Source organism: Leucopleurus acutus (genome assembly GCF_964270905.1).
Source record: "Leucopleurus acutus genome assembly, chromosome: 6".
NCBI lineage: Eukaryota > Metazoa > Chordata > Mammalia > Artiodactyla > Delphinidae > Leucopleurus > Leucopleurus acutus.
In genome coordinates, this window is record NC_139149.1 from 97,678,454 (window position 1) to 97,700,105 (window position 21,652).

The 21,652-nt window shown below is 41.0% G+C and overlaps 1 protein-coding gene across 1 annotated transcript in view; it reads left to right on the plus strand.

The window, feature by feature from the left end:
• XRCC5 (X-ray repair cross complementing 5) overlaps positions 1-21,652 on the plus strand; it is a 97,899-nt gene that overhangs the window by 26,522 nt on the left and 49,725 nt on the right. Inside the window, exons 11-14 of the mRNA XM_082841479.1 lie at positions 1,127-1,264; positions 2,134-2,224; positions 5,674-5,807; positions 19,233-19,429. Of these exons, the coding sequence (XP_082697605.1) occupies positions 1,127-1,264; positions 2,134-2,224; positions 5,674-5,807; positions 19,233-19,429 (560 nt within the window). The remainder of the gene's footprint in view (positions 1-1,126; positions 1,265-2,133; positions 2,225-5,673; positions 5,808-19,232; positions 19,430-21,652) is intronic.

Here is a 21,652-nt window from a genome sequence, read left to right on the forward strand (position 1 = left end):
GGTATAACTGTACGAGTTATCTACCAACTAGTGGGCGATATAAGCCTGGATCTCGGGAGAGTTTTTTTTTTTTTTAATGTTTTTTAAAAATTTATTTATTTATTTTTGGCTGCATTGGTCTTCGTTGCTGCGCACGGGCTTTCTCTAGTTGGGGCGAGCAGGGGCTGCTCCTCATTGCGGTGCGTGGGCTTCTCATTGCGGTGGTTTCTCTTGTTGCAGAGCACGGGCTCTAGGCATGCAGGCTTCAATAGTTGTGGAACGCAGGCTCAGTAGTTGTGGCGCACGGGCTTAGTTGCTCTGCGGCATGTGGCATCTTCCCGGACCAGGGCTCGAACCCGTGTCTCCTGCACTGGCAGGTGGATTCTTAACCACTACACCACCAGGGAAGTCCCTTGGGAGAGTTTTAAAGCTGAATATACAGACTTTTGATTCATCAACTCATGGGACTGGATAAAATAAATAGTCGCGAAAGTAGAGTTTTAGAGTGAGAGGAGGAGAGAAAGGCCAAGAGCAGAATTTCAAGATTAGTTGGAAGAACAGAAGAGCTGGGGGAGGAGTGGTGTACAGAAGTAGAATAACAGGGCAGAGTGTTGTTTCTGAAGCCAAAGAAGGAGAAAGTGTAGAGAAAGAGGGATGGTCAGATGCTACTGATAGATCAAGCAAATAGAATGCGGACTAAGAGTTAGGCAATTTGGAGATCATGGGGGACTTCAGAGGATAATTTCAGTAAGGAAGTGGGTCAGTAGCTTGATTAGATTGAAGAATAATTGTGTTCTAAGCAGTGAAACAGCAAGATTATTATTTCATGAAATGTAAAGGTGAAGGGAAAGAAAGTTATAGATACTAATTTGTGGAGAGAGAGGCAAAGAAAGGTTTTGTTTAGAGTGAGGGTGTGAATTCAGAGGAGAAGGAAAATTGAAGGAATAAGAGAATATAATGAAGAAAAGTTCCAGAAGAGGTTCAGTAAATGTGATTAAATGCAGATGTGTACAGTGTAGCCTTAAAGTGGTTAGAGGGGCACTTAAAATCTAAAACAGGAAGAAAGCGAATAACCATCTTGTAAGTATTGTGCTGTGAAAATCCTCACGTGTTTGATATGTGTTAACGCATGCATCTTTCTTACTAGGCGGCAGCAGTTGCCCTTTCCTCCCTGATTCATGCTTTGGATGAATTGGACATGGTGGCCGTAGTTCGATATGCTTATGACAGAAGAGCTAATCCTCAAGTTGGCGTGGCTTTTCCTTATATCAGGGACGCCTATGAGGTAAACCTGCAAGTCTTTTATTCATATTAATTTTTTTCCCTTCAGTTCCTTTATTCTAAACAATGCTTCTCAACTGTTAACGTGCATGAGAATTACTTGGGGGATCTTGTTAAAATGCAGTTTCTGATTTTGTAGGTCTGGGGTGGGGTCCTGAGATTCTGCATTTCTCACCAACTCCCACGTAATGCTGTTGCTGCTGGTCTGTGAACCACACTTTCAGATGCAGTGAAAGGACATGAATTATAAGAGGATGCAAAGAGCTTCTTATTAAATCAAATCAGTAAACATTAACCGTGATCTTCTGTTTGCCCAGTCCAGGGACCTTCTCTCCATTCTCATCCTTCTTGACTTCTCAGAACCTAAAGGGAGTACAGATTACCTCCCTTTCTACAACAGCCTTTAGTGTGGATAAAGGTTGAGGGTGTGATTTTCTTGTGATCCTGGTGAAGTTCCGTTTTCCTAGGGCTCTCCTGTTTAAAATACAGGTCTAGATCCCTCGCCATTTCCCGTTTCTCAGAGAACTCAGAACTGTAGCAGAAATGGAACGAGAAGGCAGATATCTTGACTTCCACATCAGCTTGCCAGTCACCTTGACTCTCTCATTTGTTGTGTTGGTCATGCATTTTGTAGGTATTCTTTGATAGTCTTTCTTTTAAGCGTTTCTTTTATGTTTACTATTCTTTGTACTGTTTGCAGTTGTGTACAGCTAATCACAGAAATCGGAACACTTTATTCTCCATGTCCCAGGCTTGAGCCGTCTGATTTTTGAAATCCTTTTGTTGTGCCACTTTCACAGTGTTTGAGATCAACTTTAAATTTTTTCCATTAATTCGGTTGTTTCTGTTTTTACCTCCACTCTTTCTCATTAGTGTTTAGTGTACGTACAGCTGCCTTTCATGGAAGACTTGCGGCAGTACATGTTTTCATCCTTGAAAAATAATAGGAAATGCATTCCCACAGGTGAGTTTATTTCCATTTTGCTCACTGATTGGCTCTAAACACAGATTGTTTTGGGGAAATCACCTGCCTTTAGTCATGGTTTGGGGCTAGGATTTCACAGGGTGGAGTTACAGTTGACCCTTGAACAACGAAGAGGTTAGGGGCACCACTCCCCCCAGTCGAAAGTCCATGTATAGCTTTACAGTTGGCCCTCGGTGTCCATGGTTCTGTATCTGCAGATTCAACCAATCTCAGATTGTGTAGTAATGTACATATATACTTATAATCCACATATAAGTGTATCTGAGCAGTTCGAACCCACGTTGTTCAAGGGTCAACTGTAGTTGGATTCCAGTCACACTCATGTATGGTAATGATGAAGGTGATTTTTTTCCAGTAGCAGGGATAGGTTTGCTCCAAACATTGTCTAGTTTCCCCCTTCTGACTTAGAGCTTGTATCTGGGGAGCAGCTTGCTGGAAATGGATGCACATTCTTTAATTGTGAGCAGAAGGTTTGCCCTCTACTGAAGTGAACTGACATGTGGTATCAAACCTGTGACTAGTGTCCTATGTAAAATATGATGTAACTTTAACCAAAAAGTGACAGTGCTGTAGATGCCCTTTTCTCTTTGCCCTTTCTTCACAGTTTACATTATCAGTGCAAGTCCTGTTCCAGGAGTTACTGGGAGCTTAATGAGAAGAGGTCTTTATTAAGCATCTGGCTGCAAATGTCAGGGTGCTACCCAGAGTGATTCTCACACACACAGATCCTGTCTTCCAGAAATCTCACAGTTTACGACAGTTATCGTAAGATATACCAGTGGGCTGAATGTAGAGAACATACCAAAAAGAACACAGAATGATGAGTAGATGTTTTAGTTGACAAGTTTAAATCTGCATCAGTGTAGGATTAGGGAATTGTGAGGTGAGTCTCAGAACTGGGTGCCGTCTGTACATTGGGAGCAGGGTGCCGGGCAAAAGCCAAGAATCAAATGGGCCCCTAGGGCTTGTATCTTTACCTCCCAGAAATGAGTCTCTCTGCATCACGTGGAACCAGGCATGGACTTGAATGTGTACAGCGTGCCAGCGTGTTACAGTATTCTGTCTCTTCCTCTTGGTAATTCCAAACTTTAAATGAGAAGAACATTTAAAGAAGAGAACTTTGTTGAGAGATTACCTTATAGATATATATCACTCAGGATCTAAAACATTAAATATTTTTCGATCTGTTGCTTTATATTGTGTGAGTTCTGTGACATTTTTGTTTGCATTTGCTCCATTGGAAAAACGGATCATTAAAATTGTTTGGCATATTTCTCAAGTCAGCATTTATGTAGGGGTGTGTAATGCCAACGTAGTCTGGCCTGATACTAGCCTGTCATAGCAGGTGGAAATCACCAAATATTCACCCACACCGGTACCACCTGCTTCCTATTACCGGGTGGACCCTGCAGTAGTCAGCTTGAGATGGTGCCTGAAACCTCCCTTGGAAACTCCAAAAATGGGATAGAAATGTCTCATGATAAATATCTGTATGCTCCTTCATTTTGTAGTAGCTGTCCAAAAGGGATGTTTGAAAAGGTGAAGAATAGAAGCATAATGAACTTTTAGGAACTGCTTACTCTTTTCCGCCTTTTGCCTAGTGACTGTGAATGATCCCAAAATAGCACTTCGGTTTTAATAGCTGAACTGCTGTATGAATCAGCAGAATGAAAGTTACACGTGGCAGTTTAGGTAGAAGCATTTTTGGGAGAGTTGCCTTTCATCCACATTGCTTTGAGCTGTGTCGTTTTCACTGACTTGGTAGATTTTTATCGGGGAGAACTTGCTTCCTATCTGGTATTAGACATAAAGAAGAGGACGTCATGTTTCTGCTCTCGAGATCCTTAGAATTTGAATGGAGTGGGGTAAAACATGTATGCAGGACTTTTTTCCAAAGAAGACATACATACGCGTGGCCAACAGACACATGAAAAGATGCTCAGCATCACTAATCATTAGGGAAATGCAAATTAAAACCACACCTGTCAGAATAGCTATCATCAAAAAGACAACAAATAACATGTGTTTGCAAGGATGTGGAGAAAAGGGAACCCTTGAGCACTGTTGTTGGAATGTAAATTGGTACAGCCACTATGTAAAACAGTATGGAAGTTTCCCAAAAAATTAAAAACTAGAACTACCATATGATCCAGCAGTTCTACTTCTGGGTATTTTCCCAAAGAAAACAAAAACACGAACTCAAAAAGATATATGCATGCCTATGTTCATTGCCACATTATTTACAGTAGCCAAGTTATGGGAGCAACCTAAGTGTCCATCAATAAATGAATGGACAAAGAAGATGTGATACACACACACACACACACACACACACACACACACAGAGAGAATGGAGTATTACTTAGCCATAAAAAAGAATGAAATCTTGCCATTTGTGACAACATGGATGGACCTAGGTGAAATAAGTCCAACAGGGAAAGACAAATACCATATGATTTTACTTAAATGTGGAATCTAAAAAACAAAACAAATGAACAAATAAAACAGAAACAGACTCTTAGATACAGAGAACAAACTGGGGGGTTGCTAGAGTTGAGTGGAGTAAGGGGATGAGTGAAATAGGTGAGGGGGATTAAGAGGTACCAACTTCTAGTTATAAATAAGTCACAGGGATAAAATGTACAGCATGGGGAATATAGTCTATAATATTGTAATAACTTTGTATGGTGACAGATGGTAACTAGACTTATCATGTTGGTCATTTTGTAATGTATAGAAATATTGAATCACTACGTTGTACACCTGGAACTAACGTAGTGTTGTAGATCAATTATACTTCAATTTAAAAAAAGATTGAAAAAAAAAGACATGCACGCAGGTCTGTGTGATTAGCGCCATGAGGTTTGTAAGAGGAAAGAACTCATTCTGACTTGGGGAGACTGTAAAGGAATCCTCTCACTCTGGTCCAATGGTGTCTTCCTGTTAAGTTGGTATACTCTGATACAGGTAATGTTAAATCCTTATAAAGCTAATGCTTCATTTCCAAAGGCATTTTCCTTTTCTTTTTTAATGTTATTGTCCTTTGCCAGTTACCAGTTTTTTTAATGTCAACTCAATGAATACTGAGTATTTTGAATTAGCATATGGAAGGTGGGTTTTGTATGGCTCTGGTGCATTTTTCTTGAACAGACTCTTTTGCTTTTGATAGGATATTCCACTATCAAAAGTTCATTAGAGCTGGGAAGTACCTAAAAGACCAGCTACTCTAAATAGCTCTCTTTGCAAATAAGAAAACCGAGGCTCAAGTAAAGAAATGATTTGCATAACTAGAGAGTATTTTTGGCAGGGCCAGGACTGAATATCCTGCCAGTATTGCTGTGAATATCTGTGAATGGAAAGCATTTGTTTTGGAGACTAATGGAGGTAACCATTATTTCCTTTTGCTGCTCTGTTTATCCTTGTCTTAGAGGCGCAGTTGAGTGCTGTTGATGCTTTGATTGACTCCATGAGCTTGGTAAAGAAAGACGAAGAGGAGGGCACCATTGAAGACTTATTTCCAACCAGCAAAATCCCAAATCCTCAATTTCAGAGATTATTTCAGGTGAGAGAGGAAAGGTGAACCAGTCATACTTTTTTTTAGATGAAAGAGAGCTAAGTGAAAAGTTAGGGTAATTGGCTGGTCCCAATCAAACTGAGGGCTCAGTTGCTCTGTCTATTTAATGGAAGAATAACACCTTTCTCTACCTACTGAAAAAAGATAAAAAAAATACTCTGAGCTTTTAGAAAGAAAGAAGTAAAGTTAGGATGTTTTTAATTTTTTTTCTGGGAGAAGGCTAGATTTTTTTTTTTTTTAACAGGAGGGCTAAATAAAAAGCAGATTCTTCTTTTATGCTTTTTACTGGGTTTCTTCCTCTGTTTTATGTGAATGAGGCTTTTCCTTGTTTTTTGTTTTTTTTTTAATATCCAAATAGGAGGGGGGTTTTTATGAACTGTGTAATATGTACCCACTATTAGGGAAGAAGTGTTAGAGGTCAGAGAGGTTATAGTATGAACTTACTAAAGAGTAACTAAAATAAAGAAAAATATAAAATATAAATTTCTGAGTCTTGGTACAAAGGAATTAGAAGATGGACATTGGATTAAGGGAAGCTGGGTAACTTGACAAGAGAGCTGATTTGTGTGAAGGAAGGGGAGGGATGGACCAAGGATGAAGTGGTAGGGCTATCCCAACCCTGGAATAACCTGATGAAAGCAGGACATAAGCTTCTCTGAACCCCACAAAGGTGAAAAAAATCACAAGCAGCTTTGCCAGGCAAACTTTTCCCCTCGGGGAATGGAGGGCCTACTGCTGTGGCAGGTGGGGGGGAGGCAGGGAGGTTGGAAAGGAGGCTGCATGTTGGGGAGTTCCTTGATTGCCCCTTTTGACTCATTTCTCAAAGCATCCTTAACAAACTCAAGTTCGTGTTAGGGCCTGTTGTGATTTTGAGGGATCTTCTACTCAGAAGAAACTGCCTGGTTTTTTGATGTTTGTAATTTTAAAAAAATCTTTTTTTCTAAAATCAGAACTATGAAGATTAACAGGTCAAGACCTGACTCAGTGAATACTTTCGTATTCTAGGTGTAATCGAGTATAAATTACTTGTATACATTTCTTTGCGGTTTTTGACAAGTGGACTTCAAGACATGAAGGCCTTTGCCATTTGTAGAGAAGGGAGGAGCAGACTAGTTGGTGTGGAAAGCTTGCAAAAACAGGTCACTATGGTGAAAAGTAGAAACTTCTAATACTTGGCAGATACCAAGGGTAGGTACTATTATCTTCAACAAATATTTGTTGGATTAATGAACAGATGCAAGCCATAAGTGCAGGCATTGTTATCTTTTTTTTCATTATTATCTTTTAAAGCTTTAAGAACTGGCAACTTTGATTTTTACAACCTACCAACTTTGTTTTCTTTTGTAGGGGAGAGTTTTTCTTTTTTTTCTTTTATTTTTTTTAACATCTTTTTCGGAGTATAATTGCTTTACAGTGTTGTGTTAGTTTCTGCTGTGTAGCAAAGTGAATCACCTATATGTATACATATATCCCCATATCCCCTCCCTCTTCCATCTCCCTCTCACCCTCCCTATCTCACCCATCTAGGTGGTCACAAAGCACCGAGCGAGCTGCTCTGCCTATGTGATGCAGCTGCTTCCCACTAGCTATGTATTTTACATTTGGTAGTGTATATATGTCAGCGCTACTCTCTCACTTCGTCCCAGCTTACCCTTCCCCATCCCCGTGTCCTCAAGTCTGTTCTCTACATCTGCATCTTTATTCCTGTCCTGTCCGTAGGTTCATCAGAACCATTTTTAATTTTTAGATTCCATATATATGTGTTAGCATACAGTATGTGTTTTTCTCCTTCTGACTTCACTCCGTGTGACAGACTCTAGGTCCATCCACCTCACTACAAATAACTCAATTTCGTTTCTTTTTATGGCTGAGTAATATTCCATTGTATATATGTGCTACATCTTCTTTATCCATTCATCTGTCGATGGACCCTTAGGTTGCTTCCATGTCCTGGCTATTGTAAATAGTGCTGCAGTGAACATCGTGGTACGTGACTCTTTTTGAATTATTGCTTTCTCAGGGTATATGCCCAGTAGTGGGATTCCTAGGTCATATGGTAGTACTATTTTTAGTTTTTTTAAGGAACCTCCATACTGTTCTCCATATTGGCTGTATCAATTTACATTCCCACCAACAGTGCAGGAAGGTTCCCTTTTTTCCACACGTCTCCAGCATTTATTGTTTGTAGATTTTTTGATGATGGCCATTCTGACTGGTGAGAGATGATACCTCATTATTGTTTAGATTTGCATTTCTCTAATGATTAATGATATTGAGCGTCCTTTCATGTATTTGTTGGCAATCTGTATATCTTCTTTAGGGAAATGTCTATTTAGTTCTTCTGCCTGTTTTTGGATCAGGTTGTTTGTTTTTTTGATATTGAGCTGCATGAGCTGCTTGTATATTTTGGAGATTAATCCTTTGTCACTTCCTTCGTTTGCAAGTGTTTTCTCCCATTCTGAGGGTTGTCTTCTCGTCTTGTTTATGGTTTCCTCTGCTGTGCAAAGGCTTTTAAGTTTCCTTATGTCCCATTTGTTTATTTTTGTTTTTATTTCCATTTCTCTAGGTGGTGGGTCAAAAAGGATCTTGCTGTGATTTATGTCATAGAGTGTTCTGCCTATGTTTTCCTCTAAGAGTCTTACAGTGTCTGGCCTTACATTTAGTTCTTTAATCCATTTTGAGTTTATTTTTGTGTATGGCCTTAGGGAGTGTTCTAATTTCATTCTTTGACATGTAGCTGTCCAGTTTTCCCAGCACCACTGATTGAAGAGGCTGTCTTTTCTCCATTGTATATTCTTGCCTCCTTTATCAAAGATAAGGTGACCATATTTGTGTGGGTTTATCTCTGGGCTTTTTATCCTGTTCCATTCATCTATATTTCTGTTTTTGTGCCAGTACCATACTGTCTTGATTACTGTAGCTTGGTAATATAGTCTGAAGTCCTGGAGCCTGATTCCTCCAGCTCTGTTTTTCTTCCTCAAGATTGCTTTGGCTATTTGGGGTCTTTTGTGTTTCCATACAAATTGTGAATTTTTTTGTTCTAATTCTGTGAAAAATGCCATTGGTAGTTTGATAGGGACACTGAATCTGTAGATTGCTTTGGGGAGTATAGTCATTTTCACAATATTGATTCTTCCAATCCAAGAACATGGTATATCTCTCCATCTGTTCGTATTGTCTTTTTTTTTTTCTCTTTAAAAACTTTAGCGGGCTTCCCTCATGATGCAGTGGTTGAGAGTCCGCCTGCCAATGCAGGGGACACGGGTTCGTGCCCCAGTCCGGGAGGATCCCACATGCCGCGGAGCGGCTGGGCCCCGTGAGCCATGGCCACTGAGCCTGTGCGTCCGGAGCCTGTGCTCTGCAACGGGAGAGGCCACAACAGTGAGAGGCCCACGTACGGCAAAAAAAAAAAAAAAAAAAAAAAACTTTAGCAAAATTTATTTGCATACAGAGTGCTCATTAAACTTTTTTTTTTGCTTTTTCATTAAAACAGTCCACACCCTCTGTTGACACTGGTTTCTGTTGTTCTAAGTACTTGAAAACAACAAATGGCATTTTCTTAATTAAGAGAATTTTTATTAACACAAGTTGCCTTTGCATGTACAGTCCAGTTTATTGAGGTTTTGTCCTGCGTAGGCTCAGAGTGGGAAGGTCTAATGTTCTGCCTCCTGGCAGGGAAGATGTTTGTATCATCTTTAATTTCTTTCATCAGTGTCTTATAGTTTTTTGCATACAGGTCTTTTGTCTCCTTAGGTAGGTTTATTCCTAGGTATTTTATTCTTTTTGTTGCAATGGTAAATGGGAGTGTTTCCTTAATTTCTCTTTCTGATTTTTCATTATTAGTGTATGAGAATGCAAGAGATTTCTGTGCATTAATTTTGTATCCTTCCACTTTAACAATTTCATTGATTAGCTCTAGTAGTTTTCTGGTAGCATCTTTAGGATTCTCTATGTACAGTATCATGTTATCTGCAAACAGTGACAGTTTTACTTCTTGTTTTCCAATTTGGATTCCTTTTATTTCTTTTTCTTCTCTGATTGATGTGGCTAAAACTTCCAAAACTATGTTAAATAATAGTGGTGAGAGTGGGCAACCTTGTCTTGTTCCTGATCTTAGAGGAAATGGTTTCAGTTTTTCACCACTGAAAATGATGTTGGCTGTGGGTTTGTCATATATGGCCTTTATTACGTTGAGGTAGTTTCCCTCTATACCTACTTTCTGGAGAGTTTTTATCATAAATGGGTATTGAATTTTGTCGAAAGCTTTTTCTGCATCTGTTGAGATGATCATATGGTTTTTCTCCTTCAATTTGTTAATATGGTGTATCACATTGATTTATTTGCATATACTGAAGAATCCTTGCATTCCTGGGATAAACCCCACTTGATCATGGTGGATGATCCTTTTAATGTGTTGTTGGATTCTCTTTGCTAGTATTTTGTTGAGAATTTTTACATCTGTGTTCATCAGTGATATTGGCCTGTAGTTTTTTTTGTGACATCTTTGTCTGGTTTTGGTGTCAGGGTGATGGTGACCTCGTAGGATGAGTTTGGGAGTGTTCCTCCCTCTGGTATATTTTGGAAGAGTTTGAGAAGAATAGGTGTTAGCTCTTCTCTATATGTTTGATAGAATTCTCCTGTGAAGCCATCTGGTCCTGGGCTTTTGTTTGTTGGAAGATTTTTAATCACAGTTTCAATTTCAGTGCTTGTGATTGGTCTGTTTATATTTTCTGTTTCTTCCTGGTTCAGTCTCGGAAGGTTGTACTTTTCTAAGATTTTGTCCATTTCTTCCAGGTTGTCCGTTTTATTGGCATATAGTTGCTTGTAGTGATCTCATGATCCTTTGTATTTCTGCAGTGTCAGTTGTTACTTCTTCATTTCTAATTCTGTTGATTTGAATCTTCTCCCTTTTTTTCTTGGTGAGTCTGGCTAATGGTTTATCAATTTTGTTTATCTTCTCGAAGAACCAGCTTTTAGTTTTATTGATCTTTGCTATCATTACCTTCATTTCTTGTTCATTTATTTCTGATCTGATCTTTATGATTTCTTTCCTTCTGCTAACTCTTAGGGTTTTTTTGTTCTTTCTCTAATTACTTGAGGTGTAGCATTAGGTTGTTTGAGATGTTTCTTATTTTTTGAGGTAGGATTGTATTGCTATAAACTTCCCTCTTAGAACTGCTTTTGCTGCATCCCATAGGTTTTGGGTCATTGTGTTTTCATTGTCATTTGTTTCTAGGTATCTCTTGATTTCCTCTTTGATTTCTTCAGTGATCTCTTGGTTATTTAGTAATGTATTGTTTAGCCTCCATGTGTTTGTATGTTTTACAGGGTTTTTTTCCTGTAATTTATGTCTAATCTCATAGCAGCGTGGTCGGAAAAGATACTTGATACGATTTCAATTTTCTTAAATTTACCAAGGCTTGATTTTTGACCCAACATATGATCTGTCCTGGAGAATGTTCCATGAGCACTTGAGAAGAAAGCGTATTCTGTTGTTTTTGGATGGAATGTCCTATAAACATCAGTTAAGTCCCTCTTGTTTAATGTGTCATTTAAAGCTTGTGTTTCCCTATTTATTTTCATTTTTGATGATCTGTCCATTGGTGAAAGTGGGGTATTAAAGTCCCCCAGTGTTGTGCTACTGTTGATTTCTCCTTTTATGGCTGTTAGCATTTGCCTTATGTATTAAGGTGCTCCTGTGTTGGGTGCATAAATATTTACAATTGTTATATCTTCTTCTTGGATTTATCCCTTGATCATTATGTGGTGTTCTTGGTTTCTTGTAACAGTCTTTATTTTAAAGTCTATTTTGTCTGATATGAGAATTGCTGCTCCAGCTTTCTTTTGATTTCCATTTGCATGGAGTATCTTTTTCCATCCCTTCACTTTCAGTCTGTATGTGTCCCTAGATCTGAAGTGGGTCTCTTGTAGACAGTATGTATATGGATCTTGTTTTTGTATCCATTGACCGTCTATGTCTTTTGGTTGGAGCATTTAATCCATTTACATTTAAGGTAATTATCGATATGTATGTTCCTGTTACCATTTCTTAATTGTTTTGGGTTTGTTTTTGTAGGTCTTTTCCTTCTCTTGTGTTTCCTGCCTAGAGAAGTTCCTTTAGCATTTTTGTAAAGCTGGTTTGGTTATGCTGAATTCTCTTAGCTTTTGCTTGTCTGTAAAGGTTTTAAATTTTTCCATCACATCTGAATGAGATCCTTGCTGGATAGAGTAATCTTGATTGTAGGTTTTTCCCTTTCATCACTTTAAATATGTCCTTCCACTCCCTTGTGGCTTGCAGAGTTTCTGCTGGAAGATCAGCTCTTAACCTTATGGGGATTCCCTTTTATGTTATTTGTTGCTTTTCCCTGCTGCTTTTAATATTTTTTCTTTGTATTTAACTTTTGATAGTTTGATTAGTATGTGTCTTGGCATGTTTCTCCTTGGATTTATCCTGTATGGGACTCTCTGTGCTTCCTGGACTTGATTGACTATTTCCCCTCCCATGTTAGGGAAGTTTTCAACTATCATCTCTTCAAATAGTTTCTCAGACCCTTTCTTTTTCTCTTCTTCTCCTGAGACCACTATAATTCAAATGTTGGTGCATTTTATGTTTTCCCAGAGGTGTCTGGGACTGTCCTCTATTCTTTTCATTCTCTTTTCTTTATTCTGCTCTGTAGCAGTTATTTCCACTATTTTATCTTCCAGGTCACTTATCCGTTCTTCTGCCTCAGTTATTCTGCTATTGACTCCTTCTAGAGAATTTTTAATTTTATTTATTGTGTTGTTCATCATTGTTTTTCTTCTGGGTCCATGTTAAACGTTTCTTGTATTTTCTTCATTCTATTTCCAAGCATTTGGATCATGTTTACTATCATTACTCTGAATTCTTTTTCTGGTAGACTGCCTATTTCCTCTTCATTTGTTTGGTCTGGTGGGTTTTTACCTTGCTCCTTCATCTGTTTATTTCTCTGTCTTTTCATTTTGTTTAACTTACTGTGTTTGGGGGCTCCTTTTCACAGGCTGCAGGTTTGTAGTTCCCATTGTTTTTGGTGTCTGCCCCCAGTGGGTAAGGTTGGTTCAGTGGCTTGGGTAGGCTTCCTGGTGGAGGGAATTGGTGCCCGTGTTCTGTTGGGTGGGGCTGGATCTTGTGTTTCTGGTGGGCAGGGCTGCGTCTGGTGGTGTGTTTTGGGGTGTCTGTGAACTTAGTATGATTTTAGGCAGCCTCTCTGCTAATGGGTGAGGTTGTTTTCCTGTCTTACTAGTTGTTTGGCATGGGGCGTCCAGCACTGGAATTTGCTGGCTGCTGATGGAGCAGGGTCTTAGCATTGAGACGGAGATCTCTGGGAGAGCTCTGGCCGATTGATAATTACGTGGGGCTGGGAGGTCTCTGGTGGTCCAGTGTCCTGAACTCGGCTCTCCCACCTCAGAGGCTCAGGCCTGACACCAGACCGGAGCACCAAGACCCTGTCAGCCACACGGCTCAGAAGACAAGGGAGAAAAAAAGAAGGGAAAATCAGTCAGTCAGTCAATAAAATTTTTTAAATTATTAAAATAATATAAAATAATTTAAATAAAGAAAGAGAGTAACCAAACCAATAAACAAATCCACCAGTGATAACAAGTGCTAAAAACTAAACTAAGGTAAACATAAAAATCAGAAACAAATCAGTTGCAGACAGCAAACCCAAGTCTGCAGTTGCTCCCAAAGTCCACCTCCTCAATTTGGGATGATTCGTTGTCTATTCAAGTATTCCACAGATGCAGCATACCTCAAGTTGACCGTGGAGATTTAATCCGCTGCTCCTGAGGCTGCTGGGAGAGATTTCCCTTTCTCTTCTTTGTTCGCACAGCTCCTGGGGTTCAGCTTTGGATTTGGCCGTGCCTCTGTGTGTAGGTCGCCTTCAGGCATCTTTTCCCATCCAGACAGGATGGTGTTAAAGCAGCGGCTGATTAGGGGGCTCTGGTTCACTCATGCTGTGGAGAGGGAGGGGTACAGTAGTTATAACTGGAATGCGGGGTGAGCCTGCGGTGGCGGAGGCCAGTGTGACATTGCACCAGCCTGAGGCACGCCGTCTGTTCTCCCGGGTAAGTTGTCCCTAGATCACAGGACCCTGGCAGTGGTGGGCTGCACAGGCTCCTGGGGGGTTGGGGGTGTGGATAGTGACCTGTGCTTGCACACGGGATTCTTGGTGGCTGCAGCAGCAGTGTTAGTGTTTCATGCCCATCTCTGGGGTCTGAGCTGATAGCCGCGGCTCATGGCCTTCTTTGGAGCTCGTTTAGGCGGTGCTCTGCCTTCTGTCAGCAGACGGGGAAGGAATCCCCTCTCCTCGCGCACCGCAAAACAACAGTTTCTTGCCTCTCCGGCACGTGCAGACTTTTTCCCAGACTCCCACCCGGCTAGCTGTGGCGCACCAGCCCCCTTCAGGCTGTGTCCATGCCACCAACCCCAGTCCTCTCCCTGGGATCTGACCTCCGAAGCCGGAGCCTCAGCTCCCAGCCCCCGCCCATCACGGCGGGTGAGCAGACAAGCCTCTCGGGCTGGTGAGTGCTGGTCGGCACCGATCCTCTGTGCGGGAATCTCCCCACTTTGCCCTCTGCACCCCTGTTGCTGCGCTCTCCTCCGTGGCTCCGAAGCTTCCCCCTACCCCTACTACCCTTCCTAGTGTGTGGAAACTTTTCCTCCTTCACAGCTCCCTCCCCGAGGTGCAGGTCCCATCCCTATTCTTTTGTGTCTGTTTTTTCTTTTGCCCTACCCAGGTACGTGGGGAGTTTCTTGCCTTTTGGGAGGTCTGAGGTCTTCTGCCAGCGTTCAGTAGGTGTTCTGTAGGAGCTGTTCCACATGTAGATGTATTTCTGATGTATTTGTGGGGAGGAAGGTGATCTCCGCGTCTTACTCCTCCGCCATCTTGGAGGTCCCCCTCGGAGAGTTGTTAACATGGCCTGTCTGTATAAAGAAGTATCATTGCTAGGGTGTGTATAAATTGAATTCACTTCTTCTAAAACAAATATTTATTGAGTACTAACAATGTATCACGTGCTGGTGATACTATGAGTTCATTACCTGAAAGGACCCCTCCAGAGGAGTGAGAGGAGAAGAGAGAGATAAAACCAATAGGCACAATAGTGGTGGGTACAAAATACTGTGGGAATAAGAGGAAAGAGAGATTCTTGCAGGTGAGTGACTTCAGGAAGATTTCATTTAGGAATAAAGGCAATGTGTGATGTGCTGTGGGCATGCCAGGCAAAAGAAGTAGCACATGCAAAAGCAAGAAAACACAAAGAAGTGTGATGTATTTAGGGATCCACAAATAGTTCCATTTGGCTGGAGAATAGTCTCTATGGGAAAATGGTGGAAGAGGTAGCAGGTAGCAGACAGGTCATGAAGAGCCAGTAGTTTTTATTTTATCCTGTAGGCAGTGGGTAATCACTAAAGGATTTTGTCAGCAGGCGGGTGACATGATTTTTAGAAAACAGGTCTGATGGTGGCATGGGAAATGGACTAGAGACCAGTTAGGAAACTTGCAGTGGCCCCCAGGAAGACTTGAATTAAAGCAGTGACGGAGAGTGGAGAGGAGAAAATTTAGAAGGTAGAGTAGATAGGACTTAAGGGATTGGATGGTGGTTGATGAGAAATAGGAATTGAAGATAACAGGATCCTAGCTTGGATGACAGGAAGGATGACATCACCATTAATTATGATAAGGAATATAGAATGAACAGACAGAAAAGGTAATTCATGTATTCTTGCAAGTGTTAAATTTGAGTTATCTGTTGGCTGTCCCAGTACAGACACTCAGTGGGAAGTTGGAAATAGGGGTGCAGAGCCCAGGAGAGCGTTCAGGACTAAATGTATAGATTTGAGAGTCCTCTTCATTTAGGTGGAAACAGAAGTGAATGAGGTCACCTGGGAGAGTCTGTTGAGTGAGAAGGAGGGAGAATGAAGTCCTGAACACCGCCATGATTGGACAATTAGGGATAGACAGAAAAGCTGCCAGAAATGAAACAGTGTTCCTACCTCCACCCTCCCCAAAAGGTCAGAGAGACAGAAAGAACTAGAAGAGTGTTGGAAAGGAAAGAATCACAAATCAGACGTTGCACAGTGGTGAAGAGAGCTGAGCCTGGCAAAGGGCCTTTGGGGTTTGTAGTGAAGTCTTTGATGACTTTGAGGGCCCAGTGGGAGTAGAGTGATGGGGCGTTAGCCAGATTACAGTACCTGTAGGAGAAACCTTTACTGATGAAGGGAAGAGAGAGAGAGAGGATCCAGGAAGCTACAGGAGGATGTAGGACCCAGGAAGACTTTTTTTTTCCTTTTAAAATAGCTATAACTAAGAGTAAATGAGCTGGGAGTAGGGGGCAGAAGGAGGGAGAGGTTAGTAATCAACTTGTTGGCAAGATGTTAATTTAATTCTAATTTTGGAAAGAAATGCTGAAAAATATGTCTTTTGTCAAGTGTACAGTTAATACTGCCTTTTAAATAATTGATACTGGGTTGCTGAAATCAACATATTAGTAACTTACAAGCTAGCCACCAGTGGCCTGCAGTTTTTCCTCTAGTCTTTTTCAAATTGTAAAAATCACATCAAGGAAAACAGTTGCTTAAAGGAGAAATTAAGTAGTTTGAGGACTGAGATCTCAGCTTCTCAGCTACTAAAAAGTGTCACTTTCTCATAACCTTTTTTTTTTAAATGAATTGGAATTTTTTTGATTGAATTTTTATCCTACTTAGCTTTATCTAAAATGTGACCTTTAAGAAAATATGAGAGGATGATGCTTTAGAACATCTCTTGTGGGTCCCTTATTACTGACTTATGGGTGATGACACTATTTGAAAGAATTGCCTGGAATTCAGAATTCTTTTCCCAAAAATGTCACTTGGATATCACAGATAGAATCTTCCAGAGTATTTGCGAGGTAGTCTGCTATGTTGGGTGTTGGATTTCTGCTTACGTCTTTAGGGCTTTGTAAGCTGTTTTTGGTATTTTATTATTATTTTTTTTTATAAATTTATTTATTTGTTTATTTATTTTTGGCTGCATTGGGGTCTTCGTTGCTGCATGCACGCTTTCTCTAGTTGCGGCGAGCAGGGGCTACTGTTCGTTGCGGTGCGCTGGCTTCTCATTGCGGTCGGTGCCTTCTCTTGTTGTGGAGCACAGTCTCTAGGCGCACAGGCTTCAGTAGTTGTGGCACGTGGGCTTAGTAGTTGTGGCGCACGGGCTTAGTTGCTCCGCGGCATGTGGGATCTTCCCAGACCAGGGCTCGAACCCATGTCCCCTGCACTGGCAGGTGGATTCTTAACCACTGCGCCACCAGGGAAGTCCTGTTTTTGGTATTTTAATAACTGACCTGAAGGTGAGCGCTGTGAATTGTGAATTATGTATTAGAAGGTTGGGGTAGATTCACAGGGTTTGGGATCTTTGTGGTTTCGCCTTTTGCTTTTCATTAAACAGGCCTAATGTCATTGATGCTCCAGGGAAAGTAGAGTAATTAGGGGAAAGAAAGCAGGAGTTAGGCTCTGAAGCAATGAATTTACTAGGAGAAGGAAGGCTTGGGGTTGGTCTCTTGAAATTGGGAGCAGAACATGAAATTTCTAGAGGAAATTGCTATTTAATACGTACCTCAGGGTTTTCTGAATTTGTAGAACATTGACTCTTTGATGACATTTACTGTTTAAGCCCAAGTATCTTTATTTTTTTAGAACCGAAAAGTCTAGCTTCCATTTTTACAGGGTACGAAAACAATCCATGGAGTAGTTTAAATCATATACCTTGTGATATGAAACAGTAATTTTAAAATTGCAGGAGCTATTCAGCTCCATTTTTTTCTTTCCAATTACTAACATATAAATTGTTCAAAGGTGGGAATAGGAGCCTTGTTCTCCAACCTAATTTTGGAATTATCCGCTAGCAAGGGGAGTTAAACATCAATGAATTGAGAGTTTCATTTTTTTTCTTTTTTTCTTAACGGTTATCTCATTTTTTTATTACATTCCTGCACTCCTTTTAGAATACTTACTTTTCTGGGCAGATAACACTACTGCCAAGGCCTGGTAGTCTGAAAGCAGTATCAGTGATTGAATGGGAGTGGCTTGCGGTCCGGATCTCCACCTGTGTGAGCAGCGGAGAACCTGCCCTCGCCTTGATCTTGGCCCCACTCCTGGTGCTGCTTCCTGACACCTCTGTCACCTCTTCTGTAGAGTTCTGAGAAAGAGCACTTTATTCACTCAGCCAGTACCTTTTAGGTGCTTATCATGTGTGGGGTGCTCTTTTCAGTACTTGGAATTCAGCAGTAGACAAGACAAACAAGATCTCTACTTTCAAGGGGTAAGTGGAGGTAACAAACAGATAAACTAAAAAATTGATGAGATAATTTTAGATAATGATAAGAAATATAAGAGAAGTTTAATGATAGAGAATGACAGGGTGGTAACATGGGGGTAAAGGGCTCCTTCATACGGTGTCAGGGAAATCCTCTCAGAAGGGATGATAATTTAGCAAAGAACAGAATGATTTTAAAAAGGGCCAGCTCTGTTGAGATGTAAGGGAAGGCAGAAGAGGCTGAGGGAGCGTTAAGCACAGGACCCAAAGTCTGGAGTGAGCTGGCATGTGCGTGAAGCAGGAGGAAACCAGTCTAACGGGGCGGCTGGGCTGAGCAAGGAGGAGGGAGGCATGCAGGGGCTGTGTTAGGGTTGACTTTAGGATATGGAAAGGAACTTGTGTTAAGATGACTTGAGCTACAGTAGAGCCGTGAAAATGGATGCAGGGAAACCAGTTAGGAGGGGATTGTGGTAGCCCACATGAGAGGTGATGGTGCCTGGACAAGAGTGGTATAGTGGAGATGGACAGAAGTGAGTAGATGGGTGGAGAATAGCCCAAGCTCGGCACTCGGGGGAGTTTTGGGACAGACCAGTAGTCTCATCTCTTCCACAGTGTTCATCCTGGGACTCACTGAGCATGGGCACCTCCCCTTCAGCATCTGATTCATCCACCTTAGGTTGTCTTCTAAGGTTGTGCAAGGGAGAAAGCACAGCATGCTGAAGGGAGGTTAAAGGATTATAACCAAAAAGTTATCATCGCAGATTGTCAGAGGCTTTTGGAATTGCATCTCAGGGAACCTTGTATATCCTCCAAATAGTCAGAGCAATGGCCTCTTTTTATGAGATGAGGCTCCTTTCCAGGAGGGCTTCAGCTGACGGTACTGCTAGGCTTAGATCTGTTTTACAGTTGCTTTTAGACATTACCAACGTCCTGCTAACCAAGGCGGTTCTGGGTCCACCCTCTTTGCTGTCTTTTACATATGGTAGGAATCCCATAACCCTCCCAAATTAAAGAATGAGGATCCGTGATCAGAAGAGTGTAATGAAGCTGTGTGTGATGTCTACACCTGCATTTTAAAATCCTTATGCCTTTTCCACAGTGTCTGCTGCACAGAGCTTTACACCCCCAGGAGCCTCTGCCCCCAATTCAGCAACACGTTTTGAATATGCTGGATCCCCCCACTGAGGTGACAGCTAAATGTCAGGTTCCTGTCTCTAAAATAAAGACCCTTTTCCCTCTGACTGAAGTCCTCAAGAAAAAGGACCAAGTGACTGCTCAGGACATTTTCCCAGATAAGTGAGTACTCGATGGAACTGTGTGTGACGCTGGAACACAAAGATTGGTTGTGGTCTTAGAGGGGCTGTGGCATTAAGGGTTGCAACCTGGGTTTGTGGAATCACAAAGGTGGGAGGAAGAAACCTTTTGCTATTTGAGCCTTGCATTGGAAATCCTGGTTTCTCACATCTGTCCACTGTAGATATATTTTATCCTTGTGCACCTAGAAATTAGAGCTACCTTTGGGGTTGTTGACTTTTTGATCAGCATCAGATTCTTGATGAATTATATATATAGGAAGACAAACAATCTTTGAATATCTAAGACTGAACTTTAACATTTTTAAAGTAAAGGGCTGAGGATGAGAGGAGAGGGGTAAAAGTCGTAAGGTTTTTCGTTTTGGAGGTAAGGTGTCGGGAGAGTATCGGTGAGATTTGGGGAGGGAAAATGGGAAGGAGAATGAAAAACCTGGCCCTCGTTGTGCTGTTACTGTGTTGATGTGCTTGGATATACCATTAGTGAGGTGTAGTTTAAGGATTGTAAAATGGTTTTCATATCCTTAGATCAAGCTCTCAGGTAGCTATTAAGTGTTTTTTCCCCACATCAAGTCTGTTTAGAATTATATCAGTTTCCATTCAAAGCAGAACAAAAACAAACCTTAAGAAGCTGTTCTTATCCAGAATTATTTGGGTGTATGACATTGATTTTACCAGGTTTTGGTTTTATTATTGGTGACTTTTCCTCCCAAATCAAAATGATCTACTCATTTCTTTAGGTTACATTCCAAGATCCAGTTTTAGATCACAGTTTTTTTCCTTTTTCTTTGATTTCCTTCCCACGGCTGTGTCTGTATTGACAAAGTAAAGCTTGTATTTGTAAATACCCCATTGGACCAGTATTGAGTAATTTCCAGAAACCTTCAATTTACAGGGTTCTGTAAATTGTTAATTTAGTGAATTATCTGCCAAGTTGAAAAGACAGGTTTGCATTTTCGGTGGCTTTTTAGAGGTTAATACCCTAAACTTTGTCAGAATTGGGGGGAAAAGAAAAAAAAAACAATCATTGGATTGAAAGATTCTCTCGTGCATTTCTAACACATCCTGGAGGCTTTTATGTTTCTTTTTAGTCTGTCATGCCTTCTTCTACATAGGAAGGTTGTCACTAAAAATCTACTTCTGCTTTCCTCATCTACCTAGATCCCTCTGGATTCGTATCTTAGAACAGTTCAGTAAAATTCTGAGTCCTTTTCTTCCCATGACAGCCTTGCCTTAGTCTCTTCTGCAGTCATATGGCTGTTCCCTCTCTGTGTATTAAAGCTCCAGTTCATGATCTTGATTACCTTCTGGTATTGTGGGAAAGAAGTGGGCCATTTTCTCCTCCTCCTGTTGATTAAACTGTAAATTAGCTGGTTAAAAAAAAACATACCAGCTAGACCCAGAAGGCTGTTCTGTGATTTGATCCCTGCTGTGATTACACCTTCAGCCCTGTTCCCATCTCTCACTTTCAGGAAGCTTGAGCCTGCCAGGCTTCTTGTTCTCTGACCCCGTAATGGGTTTGTTTTGCCACACAGCCAAATTAGCTGTGGGGGGCCGGAGAATAATCTTGCACACACACACCTACGCACACCCCAATTCTCCACTCTTCCTTCTCAGAAGTCTTAGTTTTTAAGAACTGCAGAAATGACACATTTAACAAATATTTATTGAGCACCTCCTATATTCAAGAATGACTGAGTCCTTCTGCAGGGTTCTTACAGCCACTCAATTTTTGTGATAAGGCTCCAATCAGCTTTACAGGTGGTCTCCCTAAGGGAAAGAAAGATTGCTAACAACCAGCTATGTTTTTGTGTATATTCAGCATCCCTGTATCCAGGGTACATACTTCCACTATACAGATGAGGGGCTGAGATGGGGAGGAGGGGCAAATGTCTGTTCAGGAAGTGTCAGAGGCCAAGGAAAGACCTCTGAGCTAGGAGTCTCCAGTTTTCATTCCAGCTTTTTCACTCTTGATCTAATTTTGTTTAAATAATTTTACCTTTATGAGAGTTCCTTCATCTAAAAACAGGCTCATCGTAAGAGACATTATAACAGTAAAATCACAGATATTAAAGGACTTTAAACTATTTGGAGGGAAGGCAGTAGTCAAAACCCAGAGCAGTAATACTGTCATTATCAATAAAAACACTGAATATTTGAGAAGATCTACTATTCATGCTGACCCTGTTCAATCCCTAGTGTTGAAGTG